At 30.5% G+C, this 22,909-nt stretch overlaps 1 protein-coding gene across 3 annotated transcripts; it reads left to right on the top strand.

Annotated features, from left to right (window-relative positions):
- The first annotated feature begins 1,714 nt into the window (after nucleotides 1-1,714).
- LOC118646124 lies at nucleotides 1,715-9,774 on the top strand. Of its 3 annotated transcripts, XR_004963711.1 has the most exons (6): nucleotides 2,957-3,029; nucleotides 4,239-4,467; nucleotides 4,988-5,902; nucleotides 5,968-6,206; nucleotides 6,285-6,446; nucleotides 6,960-9,774. XR_004963711.1 is itself a non-coding variant. In XM_036288427.1 (4 exons), the coding sequence occupies exons 1-2, from the start codon at nucleotides 2,330-2,332 to the stop codon at nucleotides 4,265-4,267; spliced, it is 729 nt and encodes a 242-aa protein (XP_036144320.1). In that variant the 5' UTR covers nucleotides 1,715-2,329; the 3' UTR covers nucleotides 4,268-4,467; nucleotides 4,988-5,902; nucleotides 5,968-6,026. The 3 variants fall into 3 exon arrangements, 1 of the variants encoding a protein (XP_036144320.1); XR_004963710.1 differs by having other exon boundaries at nucleotides 6,285-9,774; XM_036288427.1 differs by lacking the exons at nucleotides 6,285-6,446; nucleotides 6,960-9,774 and having other exon boundaries at nucleotides 1,715-3,029; nucleotides 5,968-6,026.
- Nucleotides 9,775-22,909: the final 13,135 nt, after the last annotated feature.

The following is a 22,909-nucleotide window of genomic DNA, read 5'->3' as shown; positions in this document are numbered from 1 at the left end:
AAGCACAATAAAAAAATGGTTAAGTTCTGTTAATAATGAGCCAGGAATTTCAATTTCTGCGTTGGAGTATGTTTCACAACTATGTCAAAAAGCTCAAGCTGCTGATAAAAAATTATATTTCTCGCTAACTTGTGATAAAATGGCAATTAAGAAACATATAGAATTTGATGGAAAACAGTGGCACGGATTTGTTGATGTTGGAAACAATTCTAATGACTGTGAAAATAGTACTGAAGCAACAAATGTTTTTGTTTTTATGCTAGTAGGCATCAATATGTATTTCAAAATCGTTATTGTTTATTATCTTATTCACACATTAACAGGCAAAGAAAAAAGTCATATATTAAGTGATATATTACATGTTGCACATAATCATAGAATTTTAATTTATAATATAACTTTTGATGGTGCCTCTACAAATATTTCGATGGTTCAAGAGCTGGGAGCCAAAATCTCAACTCCAGATAAATTAAAAACTTACTTTGAACATCCTGTTACCCAAGAACCTATCACTGTATTGCTAGATGCTTGCCACATGGTTAAGTTAGTGAGGAATATATTAGTTGCAAAAGGATGCTTTACAGATATTAACGGAAAAATGATTAATTGGAATTATTTAACTTTGCTCGTACAAAAACAAGAAGAGGAAAGACTTCATCTGGCAACCAAAATTAGACGTAGACATATTGATTTTAAAAATGAGAAGATGAAAGTAAAACTCGCTGTTCAGGTCTTTAGCTCTAGCGTTGCTATCGCTCTAAAATATTGTGAAGAAGATTTAAAGCTTCCATAATTCCAAGGTGCAACAGCGACGGTAGAATTTTGTCAAACAATAAATGACATTTTTGATTTATTAAATTCAAGAAACATTTTAACAAAAAAAATTACACAACGAGCAATTTGTGTGGAAAATTTTGAGAATGTAAAGATAAATGTAGAAAAATTTATTAAATATATTAAATCAATAAAAATAAATAATCAACCTATACTAGAAACAAAAAGTAAAACAGGTTTTATAGGATTAATCATATGTCTAAAAAGTAACGACGCTGAATCTAGCCACCTTCGATAGCCACCCGTCGCGCTCAAACCAGGGACGACATAGCATTGGGGGCATGGCAGGGCTAAACCACGACAACGAATAAAGTAAAATAGAATCGTAGATAATTTAAAATATACACGCACGCATTTTAGGGTGTCTACAATAATAATGTGCAATTATTAAGGCGGCACAAGACCGTCTAATTTGTTTAAAAAATTGTCAAAGTGACTTTTCGCGCGACTTTATCGTTTAAACCGTAGCCTCTTTTTCCGGCGGGGTCGGGATGGCTTCAAAAAATTCACAGACGATTTCAAGAGTCTGTACAACAATAATATGTAATGATTAAGGCGGCATAAGACCGCCTAATTTGTTTAAAAAATTGTCAAAGTGACTTTTCGCGCGACTTTATCGTTTAAACCGTAGCCTCTTTTTCCGGCGGGGTCGGGATGGCTTCAAAAAATTCACAGACGATTTCAAGAGTCCGTACAACAATAATATTTAATGATTAAGGCGGCATAAGACCGCCTAATTTGTTTAAAAAATTGTCAAAGTGACTTTTCGCGCGACTTTATCACTGTTTCGGCCTGCTACTGCAGATATATTGCTGTCTCATTTCAGCCTGCGCGATCGACTTTCTATCAATTTTTTTATCCAGTTTAATACACCAGCGCTTTGTTTCGTTATAAATACTTTTATCGAAATCGTCGATTTTATTTCGTAGTCGTTTTTAATATACGTTGTTCATTTTCTGTTTTGTGGCTGCTGTAATTTAAAATTTAACTGTTTTAAGAAACTTGTTTGGGATCGGAATTAATGTGCACGGGGCTTAACTCGACGGTGGCCGTGACCTCACATAGGTTTTTGTTTTAGGAAAGTCCGGGAATCGTACAGGATTGCCTAATAAGAAAATGTTATTAGCACGGTTTTGAGTTACTTAGCAACGGAGAGATGCTCCGAGCTCTCTTCAATGCCACCTCGATTTCTTTTGTCTCTTTTTCGCGTCGTTTCGTTCATTCTGCCGTAAGAATCTATCGCGATCGCATCGCCCTTCGTGACCGCACCGCTTCTCACGTAAATTAATCTTGCGGCATAAGTTTGTCCTGTCAATTTTGTACGTTTATAATAAAAAATAGTTTGTTAAAAGTGATTATTGCCATTCCCCCTCTAGTTCATTCAAATTTCTTGCCCCTTCTCATACGCGCTCATACTTTCGCGCACAAATTATAATTTAAGAAACAATACTACGTATTATATACAGTATAACAAAGTCATTAATAATATTTTACGATGGTTTTTAATGAGTTAACGGAAACTGATAACTTAGCGAAAGTTATTTGGCACATTTCTCTTCATTATAATGAAAAGCCATTAATATTTTTAGATAACTTGCGCAAGTACTCTGTTATACAGAAAGAACCTTTTATCATTGCAATATTTAAAGAAAAAGTCGATCCTAGTGTTGAAGATTTTCTTGAGCCTTTTGTGAGAGAAGTTAGTCATTTACTTCAAAATGGTTATACAATCAATAATATTGCTTATAAATTTTCTATTAGACATTATATTTTGGATGCTCCAGCTCGTGCAAAAGTAAAATGTATTGAGCATGGAGGGTATTGCGCTTGTAAAAAGTGTGAGATTGTAGGAGAGTGGATTGACAATCGCGTGACATATGTAGAGCTTGATAAGCCTTTAAGAACTGATGAATCATTTCGTAACCAGGAGCAACCATATCACCATCAGGGTCATTCTCCATTGCTTAACATTGAAGCTCAATTGGTATCTCAATTTCGTCTGGATGGACTACATCTTATTGATTTAGGAGTTTTTAAGAGATTTCTCTTAGCCCTTCGAAAATGGAATGGACCTTGGAAGTTGCACCATAATACTGTTGCAGCTATTTCTCGTGAGCTGGAAATGCTAAGGGACTTATGTCCATCAGATTTTAATAGACTTCCAAAACCTTTTGAACACTTTTCTTACATGAAAGGTACGGAATATAGACGTCTCTTGTTGTATGATGGTGTTTTAATTTTTCGTGAAAACTTTGATGAAAATATTTATAAACTTTTTTTACTTCTGCATTCTGGCATTTACATTTTAAGAAGTCCAATGCTTGTGAAAAATCTTTGTGACTATGCAAACCAATTGTTAAGAACTTTTATTAAACATTCTGCAGATGTATTTGGAAAAAAATTTGTAGTGTATAACGTTCATAGCATGTGTCATCTGTCTAATGAATGTAAAGAACATGGCGCACTTGATACTTTTAGCGCTTATTCCTTTGAGAATAAGTTATTTTCAATTAAAACATCTCTGCAATCTGGATATAAACCGCTCAAACAAGCTGCATATCGTGATTTAGAGAAAAGACATGTTGATATTATCTGTGAAAATCATGAAAATAAGGTGCATTTGATTCGGAGGAAATTTATAGCTAATGAAATAATAGATGGTCTGCAATTTCAAAGAATTGTGGTAAATGATACAACTTTTAAGTGCAACTTAAAAGATTTATGTTTTAAAACTGTTAATGATGATGTTACTGTTCTCCATAACATTATAGAAAGACATAATGAAGTCTTTTTTGTTGGATACACTTTTACAAAAATGGACGATGTTTATCAATATCCTCTGCCCTCATCAGAATTGGGTATTATACGAGTATCGAATTTGAGTGAAGAAAGGCGTATTTTCCTTCTTACCCAAGTTGTTACTAAATGTTGGCTTATACCTGATGGAGAATCTTTTTTATGTTTTCCATTGCTTCACACTATGCCTTTTCTATATTAACTTTTTTATTTTCTTTTAATGTTATTTATTTGGTAAGCATTAATATATTGCTATTAAAATTCTTATTTTTTTAATTCGATTATTGATTCAAGTGCCATTGAAGTGTTTTATTTTATTTTATTTTTTCTTTTGTGCATGTGTGTGTGTGTGTGTGTGTGTGTGTGTGTGTGTGTGTGTGTGTGTGTGTGTGTGTGTGTGTGTGTGTGTGTTAATTTAGAATATATGAAACATGCCTAGTGTATACTGTATGCTGTTCACATGCTTTAATTTTTAGTTAAAATAATTAATGAAAACAGTTTCTCTTAAGATATTTGTAAAATTTCTAGTTTTCTTGATGACAACAATTAATGTTTTCATAGTTTTAGCTTTATGTTTTTTTGGATTTAATCTTGCTCTTTTTTTTCAGTTTGTAGTATTAAAATTTTTAACACATGAAGGGAAGAGACTAACTTCTGATGATGATGTATATTATGCTGTTGGTCTTACCCGATAGTTTACAACTGAATTAGATAAAAACATGAAAGTACGGATTAAATGGCCACCCACATCTGTAGATGCGGGAAATTTAGTCAGAAAGGAGAAATCGCCTGATCCAAATTGGGGAGAAGAAATTGTTTTAATTAAGAGATTTTATGGTAAATAGCTTTTTTATGAAGAAATTGAAAAGGGGATGTAAATAATTTTGTGTAATATATTTAAATGAATTGTTCTAACAAAAAATTTGATCTTAAAATTGATGTTATTTTGAAAATTATATTTTCTATGTTATATAACATTTTATAGGAATATTTAAAAAATATTATTTTTATAAAATTATTTTTTAGTTTATTATATGTATATATTATAGCATATTTTTTTATTGTATTGTAGTATCAGCAATTATCCTAGCAATTGTTGTCTAATCACTTTCTTATTTTGTTTTTCTCTGTTTTTAGTTTTTATGGTAATTTAATAGTACTGTTTCTAAACTATATTGATAAAGCAATAAAGCGTTAAAGTTTTCTTCTGTAGGTTACATTTTAATTTGTGTCTGTAATCTAATAACTTCTAGAAAGAACTAAAGAAACTTTTTAGCTTGTTTTAAATGATATGTATGCGCGACTTGTTATTTATAAATTATTTCACATTACTATTTATAATTGATATTTATTACAGATTTATATGATAAGGCTGCTGCTTCATGTAAGGGATACGTAGAAGATTCCAATTATGAAACAGATCATCGTAAATTAGGAAGAGGACACAGAACAAAAAGAAAGATACAACGTTTAGACTCTGAATCTGAAAATGAATCAGACTCTGGATTGCAAAATTCTAGAGTCAAAAAGGGAAAGACTCGTTCATCGAACAAGAATCTTCAAAAATTAAAGAAAACAATACCAGCACCTCCTCCTGTTTCTTTTGTTATGCCATGAAGATCCCCGCACGAATTAGTGCGGCAGCAGACTCTCGAACTAGAGAAACAACCTCTTAAGAAGATAAATATTAACAAAATCTCTGAAAACGAAAAATCAAGTGACCAAACGTATCTTTAACATGAAGAAAAAAATACAGGAAGAAAAAGCTGAAAATACTACGCTCTCTGAAAAACTTCGTCAATTATTGTCGAATAAAAAACTCCAAAAATCTTGTAAAGATAAACTAACCCTGTATCAAGATGAAAAGACACTTGAACATCAAAATGTAGACGATTTTGATTTGGATAAAATTGAGAATTTTGAAAATCAAAATTTTGAAAAAGAATAATATTACATCAACGATTCCAGAGAAGCAAATTGTTTTTGAATACTGTCCATCCTCTACAGATATCAAAATTCTTTCGCCCAGCTCATCTGAAAAGGATTTTGTTTATAACTCACCAAGTGAAGAGTTGAAGAGAAATAGTTCTTTGTCACATCTATCCTCTTCTGCTGTAGGCAGAAGTTCTTTTAATCTCATTCTAATGACATTATTTGTATCAATCTGAGAAGTCTGAAAGCAGTTCATCTCAAAATAAGTCTCATTCTAATGACGACTATATGTATCAATCTGAAAAGTCTGAAGGCAGTTTTTTTCAAAATAAGGATGCAGGTAAGAAAGTAAAAAAAAAATTATAAATATATTTTAGATAAATTAATTTTTGTTTTAATTTGCAGATATTTCTCTTGTATGTCTCATCAAAACGTATCATAATGAAATAAAAAAAGAATTAAAAGAATTGAATAGTAAATTAGATTTTTGTTTACTAAATCAAGAAAAACTACATAGATACATACTTCCGGATGAGAAAACTATTAAAAGACCCACAGGATTCCCCTCGCTTCCAATTAAATCTGAACAAGAACTACAGGCTTTAGAAACATTTTTATCCAACGATGCAAATTTATCAGCGGCAGTAAGTTTTTCATTGTGTGTTCTTGCTAAGAATAATGACTGAAAAAATTGTGTGTTTATTTTCTATTTTCTTTTGTAGAGTATGTATTTTGGAAGATTTGTAGACAAAAATAGTCTAGATAATTCAGTCAGGAAGATATTACGAAATGTTATTTGTAAAGATGTAGCAAACAAATACAGCTTTCAAGGAGCTAAGGGGAAAAAAAATTTGAAATATTGAAGACGTGGGAGCTTATTCTAGGTGAGCAAAAATATTTAAGAGATTTCTAGGTATTTCTTTTTACTTAAAACGTAACATTTGTGTAACATCTCATTTTTCAATTTATTAAACTTCGTTATTATAAGTAGAAGATAGTAAAAACAAAAATAATTATGATTGTTATTCTGGTTCTTTTACACTTAGTATTAATACAATTTAATGCATTTTGTTTAAGACAAAATAATTTGCCCTATTTTAATTTTTAAACTTTTATATTTTTTTTTATGTTAGGGACTAATTTATATCCTCAAATTTTTTATACTGAATAAAATTCTATTTATTTGTTAGATTTCCATGAGCAGTAAGATTTTTTGTCTTAAAACTTAAAATACATGCAAAGAAAATTAACTATATATATATATAAATCTCATTTTATTAATTATGAAAACAATTTTTACATTTTTAAAGAAAGTTAAAGTTAACTAATGTCTTAAATAATCTTAAGTACTTTGAAATAGTTTTTGTCACAAGGATATGTATCTATTTCATGTTTAGGTGCACTACTATTATATTTTGAACCAGAAGAAATGGTCACGGCTGACAATGTTGCAAAGTTATGGTTGGCCAATGCTCCATGGCGCACACAAACGGATGGGACTATTCGTGGCAAAAAATGCAACCAAAGAGAATAATAAATATGTATAAAAATAAATAAAATTAATTAAAAATATATTAAAAACCTTTTTTGTTAGTTTATTATTATTTGTATAAGAATCAATCACGGTTTTACCAATTATGGTTGAACTAACAGTTCAAGTTAATAAAGTATTAAAAGATAAAAAATCGTTATACTTGTATCTACATCCTGTTAACTTTAACCGTCAATTTAATCGTAGTTGGTGAAATTTAGGGTAACTTCGACCAATTCTGATTAACTTTAATTGTTGATTAAAGGCTTCCCAACGTAATAAAATAATTCAGTGTTACTAACTTGTATTTCTAACAATGTAATCGTTCTAATCTAATCTAATTTTGTTGAAACAGTTGGTTACTTTGAATTATTTTGTTATGTTAACAAATCGTTAATCAACCATTAAACTTAATCGGAGTTGGTTGAATAAGTGGCCCAAAAAATAGTTTGTTGAATTGATATCGAATCGATGTCGATTCGATATCGATAAATCATCGAAACTGTGATCATCTGAATATCAAATTTGATATATAAATCGACGTAAAATTTCGATGTCGAATCGATATCGATTCGATGTCGATTCGATGTATCATTTCTCACTGGGGTTAGATTCACGTGGTGCCCGGCACATAAAAATATTTTAAGAAATGGAATTGCAGATGGAGCAGCAAAGGACGGGGCTTTGATGGGTGAAACTATTGAAAATAATATAGTATTTTCGGGAATGATCTTCTCGTTGAGGGGAAGTTACGTTGAAATAGATAGAGAATATCTAAATAAAATTAATATTGGAACCGGTAATTATTACATGAATAACTTTGCAGAGTTAAAAATAGAAAAAGTCTTTAAATTTGGACTCCCGCGTAAACAGGCTTGTATTCTATCCAGAATTATTGTGGGATACCCTTATATTAATGTAATTAAATATAATATGATTGAGATATGAGATAAATTTCTCACTGACGAAACAAAACTGAACGACGGCTGGATTCCAGTGAGAGTCATGTTAGATTTTAAATTGTTAGCTGCTCTCACCAAAAATATTGATATCATTCTGAAAACTTTGAAGACTAGTGATCTCGTGGAGATTTTTGGGGACAGGAAGAAGATACGTTGATCACCAAAACATCCGTTTTCAGAAAATAATGAGAAATGCTCAGAGGCTCAGAGAGAACGAATAATTTATGCAAAAGGATTTTCTTTGAATAGCACTATTTTAAACTTCAAAAACTTTTTCGAACTGTATCAACCGTATGAAAAGATTGTGGTAAGTATATATAATTCATTAATTAAGATAAAACTATGATATCCCATACAGCACAACATCTTTCAAAAAGATTTTTGAAAGATATCTGACAGAAGATTGGTTTGTGGGATGTATATAATTAAAAGTGATCTCATAGAGATTTCTGATGAGAACAGGAAGAAGATACGTTGATCACCAAAACACCCGTTTCCAGAAAATAATGAGGAATGCATAAAGGCTCAAAGAGAACGAATAATTTATGCAAAAGGATTTTTTTTGGATAGCACTATTCTAAACTTCAAAAACTTTTTTGAACTATACCAACCGTATGAAACGATTGTGGTAAGTATATGTAATTCATTAATTAAGATAAAACTATAATATCCCATACAGCACAACATCTTTCAAAAAGGTTTCTGAAAGATATCTGACAGAAGATTGGTTTGTGGGATGTATATAATTAAAATTTATAGTAGGCCACAGCAGAATGTTATTGCTTAATATACAGGAAGTGCGTTTCACTTAACACTCGCAACGCCATTGGAATCATTTAATCTTTACTGCTTATTGAATATTAAACAAAGACAAATAATGTTTGCAAGTATCGTGAGTGTTAAGTGGAACGCATCCAAAGTATTTCTTAATGGCTGTCCTAACTCTTCATCATGGGAGGTGGCATTATCGACCGCAACCTATATATTAATATATTAAAAATTATTTTTTAATATATTTAGTAAATTAGCTAATTTTATTTTGCAGATAAAAAAGTTTCTAGATAAAAATAAAAATAAACATTTTATGGGATCTGTTTTTGTGCTATTTATAACTGTTGGTGGCGCAAAAGCGTTTCTGAATTTAGAATCCGTAAAATATAAAGATAAAATATAAAGAACCGAATTAATAAGGAAATGGTTGTAAGTAAAAATTTATCTAAAAACAGAAAAAAAAATTAATACAGGGGAAACAAAATCTCGTTGACACAAATTTTACAATTTTAGTACTTAAAATTTTAAACATTATAATTAAATTATAATGTGATTTTCTAAAAGATGATAAACAAATCAAAGAATAAATTAAATAAAACCCAGTAAGATGGTGAGAAAGGTAGAAAGGCCATTTCGAAAGATGAAAAATGTTTTATATTAAATATAATATAATGATGTTTAGCCATGCTAATATGGATCGAGAAATCATAAGAATTTTACATATAGATTTCGCTGAATTAAACTTGTAACAACTAAATCTTTTATTATATAATATATATTGTAATGATGTTTAGCCATGCTAATATCGAGAAATCATATGAATTTTACATGTGGATTTCGTTTAATTAAACTTGTAACAACTGAATCCTTTATTATAGTGTAAAATAATTTCCTGCTTTAAAGAAGCAAGTGCTAATGAAATTTTTTATGTGTTCAAAGGACGTGTGGCGCGGGCGAGAAAGAGAACCATTTGTTATCCAAAAATTCCAACAAAAACAATTCGAAAATAAGAAAATAAGATAAAACATCCTAAGTCAAAGTTATAACACTAGCTTATGTTTAAACTCTGTGTTATATTTGTTATTAATGTATTATTTTAAATACATCAAAAATATAACTTTATCTATATTTAATTAAGTGCGTGTTCTTCAATTATTTAGTACTTCACGGTACGCTATCGCGACCCATCTACATATATATGACACATACACATACACCTATCTAGATCATTAGTTAGTACAGTAAAACCAGTGTAAGAGTTAACAAGAGAAGGTCTATAGTTACACGTGTCGCATATCTGCAGAAGATCTGACACATAAGCTCTCAAAAATCCTCCGGAAATGCAATTAGATTCCGGCTGATTCCGGCGTGGATCTGAAAATTCATGAACTCAACCGGAAAAAACTGTATAAAATCGATCGTCGCGAGAGTCGAGTTGCAACGATCATGCTGATGCCGGCGCGCTACGCGATTTTCAAGGTAGATTCGAATTTGCAGAAAGCGCAAGGCCTAATCTGAGCGATCGTGCACGTGCTGACCTTGTTTCACATTCCGTCGCGCATACAAACAAAATTTCGATCATTATCCGATGATAATATTACGAGATTATAAGCGTATGATTTACATGACGATTTGTTTGCAGTTGCTGGACGAGAAAAAACTTACCCAATCGAAGAAGCTTTACTTTAAGTCGCCGGAAGACGCTAGTAAATTGTGAGTTTTGTGTTTTAAGAACCATTATCTCCTGTTTTGACCGTACTGCCATTTACTTAACATCTCCTCATGTACCTTCTGCTTTACAGAGTTAACCTGATGTTTTTTCACAATCTTGAGGATGCCACGAAAGCGCTAGCTGTCACTACGGTATTTGTTGAAGGCAATCTGTGCAAGTCTCTGAAGAACAGTTGCAAGGAGATCCATGAACAACTGCAGATGCAAAACTAAAATGCGCCACCGCTACATTCTCCGCCGAACGCAACCATTGAGAAAGATACTGAGTTATTCTCGCGTGAAATGGTTCAAGAGAGCATAATCGAGACAAGTATCGATTGTCTCAATTAATTTTATACTAACAATAAGTTGGGCAGGGGTAGCTTACATTTTATCAATAAGTATCTATAGTATACCCCCATTTAATGCTACAAAGTACTTAATATTTGAAAAAATATGTAAGTTATTTATACTTCGTTTTTACAGATTTGTTGTTCAGTATGGAATAATTCTTTTAATTAGAAAGACTATGATAAATTTAAAATTTCTTACAAGCTGAAGTCGTGATTTTAATTTTACAAACTTTTTTCTTAATATTACAATGATACATAAAATACAGAAACATATTATTAAAGTAAAAAAATTATGTTAAAATTTAAAAAACTACTAATGAATAATAATTTATCAAATCTCCGATTATGCAGAATTGATTTGATAAAATAAAAACTCGAGAAAATTGGTAGACACAAAAAGATGCGAGATGGACTTAGAGGAGTGTATATGCATTTATATATTTACATTTGTGTGCGTATCTGCCTCGGGAGGAAATGCGGAGACCGCGAAGAACTCTAAGAAAAAAACAAAATAAATGATCCAGGAGAGACAGTGCATGACGGTGCGCATGAGTAATATAATTACGTAAGGGTCTATTAAACAGGGAATCGTTAATGACTATCTAATGGGGGTGGTGGCCTCGTGTCGTTGCACGCTACACGCAGTTGACCGTGATCGGCTCGACTCACCGCCTTGAGAACTTCTCATTTTAGAAACTGGTGCGAAGTTTCGTGAAGTGATTTATATATTTCCCTCGCGTTTAAATGGCGCATCGATGTTATACTAAATCCGGTTCTACGCGATATCAATAAGAATCAACGCCACTTTGTGACTGATCTCGTCTTTCTACCTGTCACGGTCTCTGGACAATAATAATTTTTATAAATTAAATAGAATTTTTCGAATTAAATATTAATTGAAGAATATTATTCAAAATTAATGTCGCGCATGTAAAAATATAATTACGAAGTGCACTCCAGAATAAATTTGTTATAAAGTATTGACATTTTAAATAAAGTATTATTAATAATGACTTTATATTATTAAATATAATAATGTATAAACGCTAGCTAAAACTCCTGTTTTGGAGAGGCGATTCAGCATAGTGGGGGAGGAAGGAAAGGTTTGACTGTGGAATTGCTGGTGCTGTGAGGTTGTCCTTACCGGATTTTTGAAGTTGCTCTACGCGGACTGTATAAAATCGCGCCTGCTGCGTGGCGAGCGTGGTGTCCATGGTGGCAGACGGCATCTGCTGTGCCCGTCGGCCGCGAATCACTCACTTATGGCGCCCGAAACACGCACGTGCCTGTTAATGCGTCGAACGTCACAGCTCCACGAATTTGGAATACGGAAATGTTCACTTGTCTATTTTCTAGCGTCACTAATAGTTTGATCATCACTGTTCGTTAACCGTTTGGAATCGGTCGAATATTACGATATTCAAACTGTCATTCGTTTGTGGTGAGTTTTGATTACTGTCCTCACTCATTTGGCTCGAAGGATCAGCGCAGCACGCACGGATAAGAAACGGTTTTTCAACTCTGATTTGGAGTCGAGCTGAGGCGGCCGCGTCGGAACCACGCGATCTTTCCGTGCCCGATCTGCGCGAGGGTGCGATGGTTGATGCGCGGTCAATCGCGAGCTGTGATGCGATTTCAAGTCCGGGCTGTCCGGGCACGCTCACGCACATATCGCACTCCCCCTATCCGTGAGGCACGCGCACTCGGCTACGTTCGCGACTGAGTTCGTCCCTTTCTCCTCTACTCTGCCTCTTCCCCCATCTAACGTTTTCTCACTTCGAGCTCCGAGGCGACCGCCAGCGTCTAATGCTTTTTCAGAAAATGTTTATCGCGCAGGCGCCGCCGGCTCTCGCGATTATTATGATCGGCGCATAATTGTAAAAATAAATATGTAAAATTTAATCAATATTTCTTTGTTATTCCATGTAAATTAAATTTACAAATAAAATGTTAAATATATCTTTTGGTTAATTAAATTAATTATTTAATTATTTAATTAAGTAACGTGCGAAGATTAAAAAAATCTTTATTTCTTCGGTAATTTTACAAACTTCGATAACTTCACAAAATTAATGTTGGATAAGTTAATATATTTTTTTAACTAAATCAAGTTAAAGCTAATAGCATATAAAATTAATTTTCTTAAATTAAAAATTGCGAAATAAACGAAAAACTGACTTAGTTGAAAGTTAGGTTAAATCAACTTAATAACGTGTTAAAATAATGTGCAAAACGTTATTTATATTTATATTAAATTAGAAAGTCATAGTTTGTTTAAACTACATTATCAAAACGATTATAATTAGATTAGATCATAAAATATATTCAACAATATTACAAAGTAAGCAAAAAAGAATCAATTAACACCGTGGAAAATAAGTAACAATAGGACATAACAAACAATAAGCAATAAGAAATCCACTCTTTGCCAGAGACGTGGATCGAGGCTTATAAATATCAATTTTATTTCTAAAAGTAGTAGCTCTTAAATTTTTAAAAATAAGACAAAATATGCATGAAATGTACAAAAAAGCTGTGTTGTGTTTTTATAGACATTTTTTATATAAAAAATTTTAATCCACATCTTTGCTCGATGGAAACCGCAGGAAGGTGGTGCTCTCTTCCATCAGGAGGAAATGTAAGAGAAATTGTATAATAAATTTTTTATAAAATATTTATAAAATAATTATTAGACAATTTTCTACATTTTCGAAGGAAAGGGGGATAGGCAAAAATTAAAGGAACAAGCAAAGAATTTAAAGCAAAACATTAAACAAATAATAAAGTATGATAAAAATAAATATTTTAGTTAATTATTTAAATCAAAAGTACATAAATAAAAATATATACTACAAACAATAATGTTTAACTACTGTATTTACAGTTGCAATATGCATGCATTTGTAAATTGTTATTACAAATTTTTCACATAATGGAAAACGTAATTTGACACGTAAATATTTCTCTGCCAAAGTTATTCGTACAAGGAATGTATAAATAAAAACAAAATTGTAAACTATGTATAGAAATCTGTCCGATATATATATATATACAATTATGTATATATATTTCGAAGCGTGAAAATTCTTAACAAATAAACGTATAGAGTGAATATATATTAAGATATTTTAAAGGATTTGTCCAGACGACGCGTTCCCAATTCAGTCCTCTAACCTCACGCGATACAGCTCTCATCAGTTTTAATACAGAACGTTTTCTGTGTCCGACAATTTCCCCGGAGTAATATGTGCGATTTCTCAGTACTGCTGTTTAAGTCTTAAAATCAATATTTTTTATTAATACAAAATTACGTCATCATTAAACCTAAAATCATACGTCGCAATGTAGCTAAAAGGTCACTACTCGTTTGAATTTTAGATCAATCGTGTTTAGTTTCAGTTAGAACGAAGACTATAACACGTGTTATACCATCACTGTAATTGTCAACTATACAGGAAAGTGACCGAAGCATCTTTTTATCTACAATAAACTATGTTTATTGGGATAAGATTGCACCGGTTTATTGTACAAGAGATATATCTATCCAAATCCTTTACTAAAATAAAGAATTTGGATATGAAGTAAAAAAATGTATAGTTGACAATGTAACGGTATAGTTGACAATATAATAGTGAAAGATTATTACAATTTTAAAATGATTTTAAAATGACTAGACACCACAGACGCGCGCTTCGCGCGCGCTATTTGACTTTTTGTTTTTTACTTTTTAAAAATAAATTGCAACGATGATTATATAGATAGATAACCATCTATAGAAATTTGACAACTATCAAAATTCAATGTGTTTAATATTAATTGTAACAAATTAAATGTAATTTATTTAACGTTGTTTTTAACGTTTTTAATTTATATAACATTGTTTTTAATAAACAGTTTTTAATAAACACATAAAAAAATTTACAGAGTCAAAAGTAAAAACATGATGAAATTATACATTCGACGGGGTCGAAAATTTTAATATAAAATTATATATTCAACGGTGTCGAAAATTTTATAAACACATGAAAAACTTTGCAGACAGTTAAAAGTGTGTACGTGTGTACGTGTGTACGTGTACATACATGTGTACAAAAAATATCAGATCTAATGCTTAAAGAAGTGATTACTAAATTTATTTTTTAATAAATAATGATTATTTTTAATAAAAAATATTTTTTTTATGATAGTCTTAAACGTCGTAAACTGTCATTATAAATTTTAAAAGAAGCTGTTATCATATGCTCGAAACAAAATTTATGCTTCTTGAAAAAACATTAGAAAATTTTATCGATTAAAACGGAAATGACAAGCAAATAAAATGTTTGTTTCAACTTTATATTTTTAATTAAAAATTAAATAACTGGGATATTTATATTTTTAATAAAATTAATCCTTGTGATAGATTTATAATACACGGAAAAAACTTTATGGTAAAAATTACTATGGTAAATAGTAAACGCGGGTCAAGAAGGAATTATGAAAATTTTTATTATATTTTTCATCAAATTACGACAATACTTACACTACTTATATGATATAATCCTCTGAAATTTCTTTTGACAGTTTGTGGTTACTATCATAAATAATAAAATTATACATAATTTTACTATAAAATTTTCTCCGTGTAAATTTACGAATATACGAATTTATTAAATGTTTGAAAACTTATAAACAATATTTATTTAATTTAAGAAAATTTTAGTATGTAATATGTGTGTGTGTGTGTGTGTGTGTGTGTGTGTGTGTGTGTGTGTGTGTGTGTGTGTGTGTGTGTGTGTGTGTGTGTGTGTGTGTGTGTGTGTGTGGAGAGGGGGATATATACATACACGATCTAAAGAATAATCACTTTGTGACAGAAAAATGATTATTCCTTAATTCAAGAATTGGTTTGTAATTTGTGTGTAATTTGTGTGTGTGTGTGTGTATGTGTGTGTACATACGCAAAAATGTTAAACATTATTTGTTTTATGTAAAGTGTGGTGTTTATTATCAACAGAATACTCTTTTCAGTCATTAAAGATAAAATAATTATAAAAAATAAATAAAATTAAAAGTGAATAATTAATTTTTTTTAACTAGAATCATATTTTTTTACGTGTACGTGTATAGTAATCAGCGTAAATAGTAATAGTGATATAAAATCGCGGAACTAAAGCATAATCATTTTCCTGTCACAAAGTGATTATTCTTTAGCTCACGTATGTATGTACAAGGATTAATTTTATTAAAAATATAAATATCCTAGTTATTTAATTTTTAATTAAGAATATAAAGTTGAAACAAACATTTTATTTGCTTGTCATTTCCATTTTAATCGATAAAATTTTCTAATGTTTTTTCAAGAAGCATAAATTTTGTTTCGAGCATATGATAACAGCTTCTTTTAAAATTTATAATGACCGTTTACGACGTTTAAGACTATTATCAAAAAAATATTTTTTAATAAAAATAATCGTTATTTATTAAAAAAATAAATTTAGTAATCACTTCTTTAAGCATTAGAACTGATATTTTTTGTACACATGCATGTACACGTACACACATACTTTTTGTTGTTAGAAAATTTTATTTTCATTAAAAAAGGTAAGGAACTATCATAATTCAAAGGGAGAATTTAGCGTTACGCATCGCTTGTGCGTAGTCATTGTTGCTTGTTGTAACTACTCCCCCCACGTGCCTAACAATCTCAAGGTTCAAGCGCTAGGGAGGGGCGGCCGCCGCGGCCGGGCGCTCAGCGCGCTTGCATTTGCCCGTAGGCCGGGCTAATACAGAAAATTTTACAAGTCACTAACTTGTTAACTATTGCGAAAATGGAAAAACGGTAAGGACTTTTCTGTCTAGTTTCATGCGCTCGACCTGCTCATAAAAATCCCATAAAAAAAGATATAGAAGAGGATTTAACGAATTCGCGATGCTGCGGAGCGATTAGTCGTCATCGATACTTTGTTGGGGATGAAGCGATCGACGCTCTCTGTCAACATGATTGGGGACAACGATACGCGTGAGCGCGAAAAAATCGCGAAGGAAATTGAGAAAACGAGCGAATCGATTCGTAAGAAACATCGCGCTTTGAAGACCGGTAGGATCGAGGAGAATATCGCGGCGAAGAGACACTTCGAGCCGCTCATCGAGTCGCTGCAAAAGATCGTCGAAAAAATACCAGACACCCTGTATAACGCAAAGGAGGACAAGTCATAGGCAAGACTAAGAATCAAGAGTAAGCGAAAAATAGGGGAAAAAAAAGTAAATCAGAGAAAGAGAGAGAGAGAGAGAGAGAGAGAGAGAGAGAGAGAGAGAGAGAGAGAGAGAGAGAGAGAGAAGGGGATGCATGCGACGAGATCGTGAAAATGTGCGGATTTATGCGCCTGGACCTGCCCTTGCATTTGCACGTACAACAGCTGCCGCGCGTTACGGAATTTATTGCATGCTGCATGCATTGCGCGAAAATCTGCTTTTGCAACGCGAATTCCGCTGATGCTTCATAATTTTCGAAAAAATTGTTTAAGATTGCTCGTAAAAATATGACGACTGTAAGCGTGACGTACAAATTTTTTGTACGGGCCGGATATATACATCAGATTCTCTTCGGCTTACAGTCTCCAAAATTATAACTTTTACTCAATTTTTATTTTTCTTACGTTCAAAAATTTCAAAATTTATATTTATAAAATATTTATAAGACATTTGTAAAAAGATATCTTAGAAAATTTAGTCAGTTAAGGAAATATACTAATTTTATTATTTAATTTTTTTGTATTTAAGGTTTTTAACTATTGTATTTTCCTTGTTTTATTATATCTTTTGCTCTTATTTAATATTTTTTCATAAATCTAAAGATGTCTAAACATTTTGCTAACGTTTCGGCAATGCATTAATATTTTGAATCAAATATCGGGGTTTTCTGCGTGTCGCCAAATTCATGTTGGAATTTATTGGAAATTCTGAAAGACATGCATTGTGCCGAAAAGTCAAAATCTCGAAATTTAAGACTTGAGGCATTGTCCCGAAGTCCAAATTCCGAAATTAAAGATTCGAGACATCGTCCCAAAGTCATAAGACCGAAATTTAAGAGATGAGAACAATGTTTTGAAAATTGAATGTTATAAATGTTTTCTATTGAATCATTAATCTTTTACCTTAGAAAGATTAGAAAAGCTGAAGTTTAGATATTCTAATTTAATCGATATCTTTAAATAGATGAATATTTTCCACATGACCAGAACATTATTTACCCTTTTTTTTGAAGGTTGAAAATGTCTCTAAGAGATAATTAAAGAAAATTAAAATACACATTTTATAAATTCTAAAATAGTATGTATAATGAGAATACAATATATAATGCAACCTGTGTGTACATACGTGCAATGTATGAGTATAACATAATAATGTATTCATGTATGTACACCACCCGACAATAATTCGTTCTTCAGCACCCCTCGCGGAATAAGGCGAACGTAGAAAGTGCCATCAACCGACAGCGACTAACGAACACATTTATTAATCTAATTATTGATCATAAATAGTTGCTAAGTAGATAAAAGTCAACGCCTTTCTTGCCTCGCGAGGGATGCCTAAAAATAAATCATTGTCGGGCAGTGTTTACAAATGGACTATTTGTTCTTTACTACACTACACTTTTTTATTACATATGTACGAATAAACAATATTGCATTATTATATGTTAAAATATTATTACATTATTACATTGTTTATATTTTAATTATGCATACTATTTCAGAATTTAAAAAATGTATTCTTATTTTATTTAATTTTTAATTATAAATATTTAGCGTGCAAAAAAAGGAATGTCCTGGATGAGGAAAATTAATTAATAAAAATTTCGTCAAACTAAAAAGCATTCTGATGATCATGCGGAGAACATTCAACTATTTAAAAAAGAATAAAAATTCAAAATTCAAAATAATTTTTAAAATATAAAATAAGTATACGATGATGTGAGCAATGAGTAAGTGCATAGTGTATGTGAATCAAATGTTTTATTCTTTAGAATATATATATATATATTTGTAAACTTTTTTAACAAAATAATAAATATAACAATGCTGTTTTAAATTTATATTTAAAAATATCAAATTTCATCATCTTTGATACTTTTCAAAATATTAGAAACTCAATGGGACGATGGAGAAAATATCAAACCATAAAACTAACCTATACAGCACAAAAACTTGCAGCAACATTGCTGCAACGTTGCAACATTGCATATTGCGATGTAATGTTTCAAAGATATTGCAAAGACATTATTTTACAATATTACTTCAGCAATGATGCAGCAACATTTTAAAATATTATTAAAATAGTGAAAATAGATAAAATTAATATTCAATACAGTTTGAATAAATATATTACAGTAACTTTTCAAAAATAATGTAAAAGTAATCGTTCTATATTATTTAAAATTTTTCATCTATAGAGATACATGCATTCTGGAGTAGTTTTAATTTGTGTAAAACTATTATTATGTAGATTTGTGTATAACAGAGTACAAGGTTATTCAAAATTATTTTAAATAACTGTATTTTTTAATTTGACAAATACAGAGTGATTATAGTGACATCAACCAAACGATCATCCGATCAATTCATTCAGTTTTAAATAACTATATTTTGAATTTAACAACAGAGTGATTACGTTAACCAAAAGATAAATTTTGCAAGTTTTGTCTCTCTCATCTTGTAATGTACTTATATAAGATAAAAGACAAAACTTGCAAAGTTTATCTTTTGGTTGAAGTTTCACTAATCACTCTGTATTTGTTAAATTCAAAATAGTTATTTAAAATCAGATAAATTATTTTAAATAATCTTTTTCTGAATAATATTGCATACATATTTTACTGCAATATTGCTACAATATTACGTAACAATATTTCTAAAAGCGGACATTTTACCATTGTTGCAATCTTGCAGCAGCCTTGCAGCAACATTTCACAACGTTTATGCAATATTGCAATCTTCCGTTGAAATGTTGCCACAATGTTGCTACAATCTTTCTGTGCTGTATGGGAATAATCAAACCATAAAAATAATACAAGAACTATCAAGAATTGTCGCTAGAATTGTCATAACAACCCAGCACGACACATATGTTCGAGTGTCGTGCTGATTTCGCGCATTTAAAATTATGTGCACAATTTTAAACGTTAGAACTCTGTTTAAAAACGATATCAAAGCACAGAGATATACGAGAACTGCCGAGATTTGTCGCCAGAATTGTCATAATTATCCAGCACTAGAAAGACGATTTTTTAATAATCTGGGCCATAACTTTTATGGCCCCTTGGCCCGCGTTTTTTCTACATTTAAAATTATTTTATGTCAACCAAATTAGGTCCTCATTACCCAGTGAACAATATGTTGTCAAAAAGATCTCTAAAAGGTATCTTGTTTCTGAAAATGATAACATAAAGAGACTTCTAAAAGATAACATAATGATGTCAGAATGTTAACCAATGCGCCGTTTTTTGAGAACAGAAAGATATCATAAAACTGATATCTAAAAGATTTCTTAAATCGGATATCTAAAAAATTTCTCAAATCAGATATCTAAAAGATTTCTTAAATCGGATATTTTTAAACTGCAACTAAAGATAAAAAAATAAAATAAAAATTTATTTTTTTTAAATTATTTTTATCAACAGTAACATACTAAATTTAGGACAAATTTTTATTGATTAATTAAATTTAAATTAAATTATTTTATTTTATTCTTATTTGCCGCTGGTAGATTTGAACCCGGAACCTTAGGATGACGAACCTTGTACTCTATCTGCTACGCCAATTTGACTTATCGATATGGGTACTTGTTATTGTCTTATACAATATAATACCAATATCCCAGTGAGCAAAATGTTATAAAAAAGAGTTCTTTAAGTACTCAGGTTTGAGAGTTGGACATCTAACAACGCCATCTTGAAGATAACATACTGATGACAATAAGTCCTCTAATGCGTCGATTTTAGAGAGAAAAAAGACCGCATATAAATGACATCTAAAAGACGTCATATAAATGACATCTAAAAGAATACTATAATTTGACTTCTTAAAATTGTCTAAAAAAGGTTAATATTGAGAATTGTACTATTTTTTCCTTTTTAATTATATTACAATGTTATTAATAATAAATTTATAAATTATTATATATATAAACTTTATTTTTTTAATTATAAAATAACGCGTACATGTTTATATAAAAATTATTATATACAATAAACTATATAATTATATATAACAAACTATATTCTTATCACACATTTGAATGATTTTTTCTCATCTCGTGTTTCTCATATGTATATTTGGTCGCAAGTCTATGTAGTCTTAAAAATAAAAAGTTTATAAAAGATTGAAAATAAACAAAAAAGTAACACTAAATAAATAATACTAAATCATTTAGCTTAGAGTATAAATTGACGACTATAAAATGCTTCCTCCCTCCTCTTTAGTTTTTTATTTAAAATTATCTGCATAATCTAAATTATTATATTAATCAGGGTATCAATCATGTAATTTTTCCCCTAGGGCGAAAATGTGAAAAATGAAAAGTTTCAAGTTACCATCTCTTTCTATTCAACACCAATAGAAAGAGATAGTTACATGAAACTTTTCACTTTTCACGTTTCCGCCTTAAGGAAAAAGTTACATGATTGCTGCCCAGTTTAACTTTGGGAGGAAAAAATGCAGAATGTGTACGAAATGCATTAAAATGCACTTCAACTGATACTTTGGCTTATCAAATGTCATGAACAGGCTAAAAAATGCTATCTAGTAGCGTTATTATTTTTTAATAAATTAATAACGCTATTAAATTATAAACAAATAATAATATAATACTATTTGTAAATTTTTAATATCAAATATAATATAATAAAAAAATATCTATTCCGTTATTACTTCTGTTTTTTTTCCCTTTCGTACACATTCTGCAGTTTTTTCCTCCCAAAGTTGAACTGAGTAATTTATATTATGTAGATAATATTGAATGAGAAACTAAAGAGAGAAAAGCATTTTATAGTTGTCAATTTATACTCTAAGATAATTTAGTATTATTCGCATATTATTATTATGCGCGACTTATAATACTTCTGTGATATGGCGCGAACGGTTACATATTTCTTCGTGATTCATGACGTTTTCTTTCTTGAGTTATTCGATCGCCAGCATGCTGTAGCCAGCTTTTGATGACATTTTGAACCAAATGCGAAGAAGAAGTATTGTTTCCACTGATGATTATTTATGAAAAATTAGATTAATTTTGTAATAAAAATTAAAATTATAGTCATATAGTAATATATTTAATTTTATATGCATGTATGTATATAATTATTCAATTATATATTTTTGACAGAAATACTCAATGAAAAACTAATGTAAAGCATATATCAAGGTAGAATCAATAAATTTATTATTTTCCATAGAAACATCCAGGCTGTTTTGATATTCGCTGATAGTAAAATGTTATACGTGATATAAAATTAAAAACTATAATTTTCCAGTACTATCAGTGAATATCAGAATGCAGTCATAATGTGAAACATGTACTAAGGGCTAATTGATGTGGAATTTATTTTGTAGCACTGCAAGTACCACATCAATTACCAGTAATGTAATTATACATTCTCCTTGATATGTACTCTACATTTTACACTATTTCTGTCAAAAATGTATTATATAATTAAATTATTACTAAAGATTTGCACACAAACTTAAACATAACATGACATATGTGCTGCTGGCAAATGGCACTTAGCTTTTTAATAATGTTTTAAAAAGTCACTGACTTGTCATGTTATGTACAAGTCTGACATATTTAGAGCCACTTGCACCAAACTGTGATTAATCTAATCGTTGATTATTCCATTGGAATTGACCAATTAAATTTGTTGTTAAGCAAAATTAACAAATGCGATTGGTCAATTTCAATGGAATAATCAACGATTAAGTTAATCAACAGAGTTTGGTGCAAGTGGCCCTTAAAAGTAATAAAACACATAACAAAAATAC

Source organism: Monomorium pharaonis, chromosome 6, assembly GCF_013373865.1.
Source record: "Monomorium pharaonis isolate MP-MQ-018 chromosome 6, ASM1337386v2, whole genome shotgun sequence".
Classification (NCBI taxonomy): Eukaryota; Metazoa; Arthropoda; class Insecta; order Hymenoptera; family Formicidae; genus Monomorium; species Monomorium pharaonis.
The sequence above is the reverse complement of the archived record's forward strand: the minus strand, read 5'-3'. Positions and strand labels throughout refer to the sequence as shown.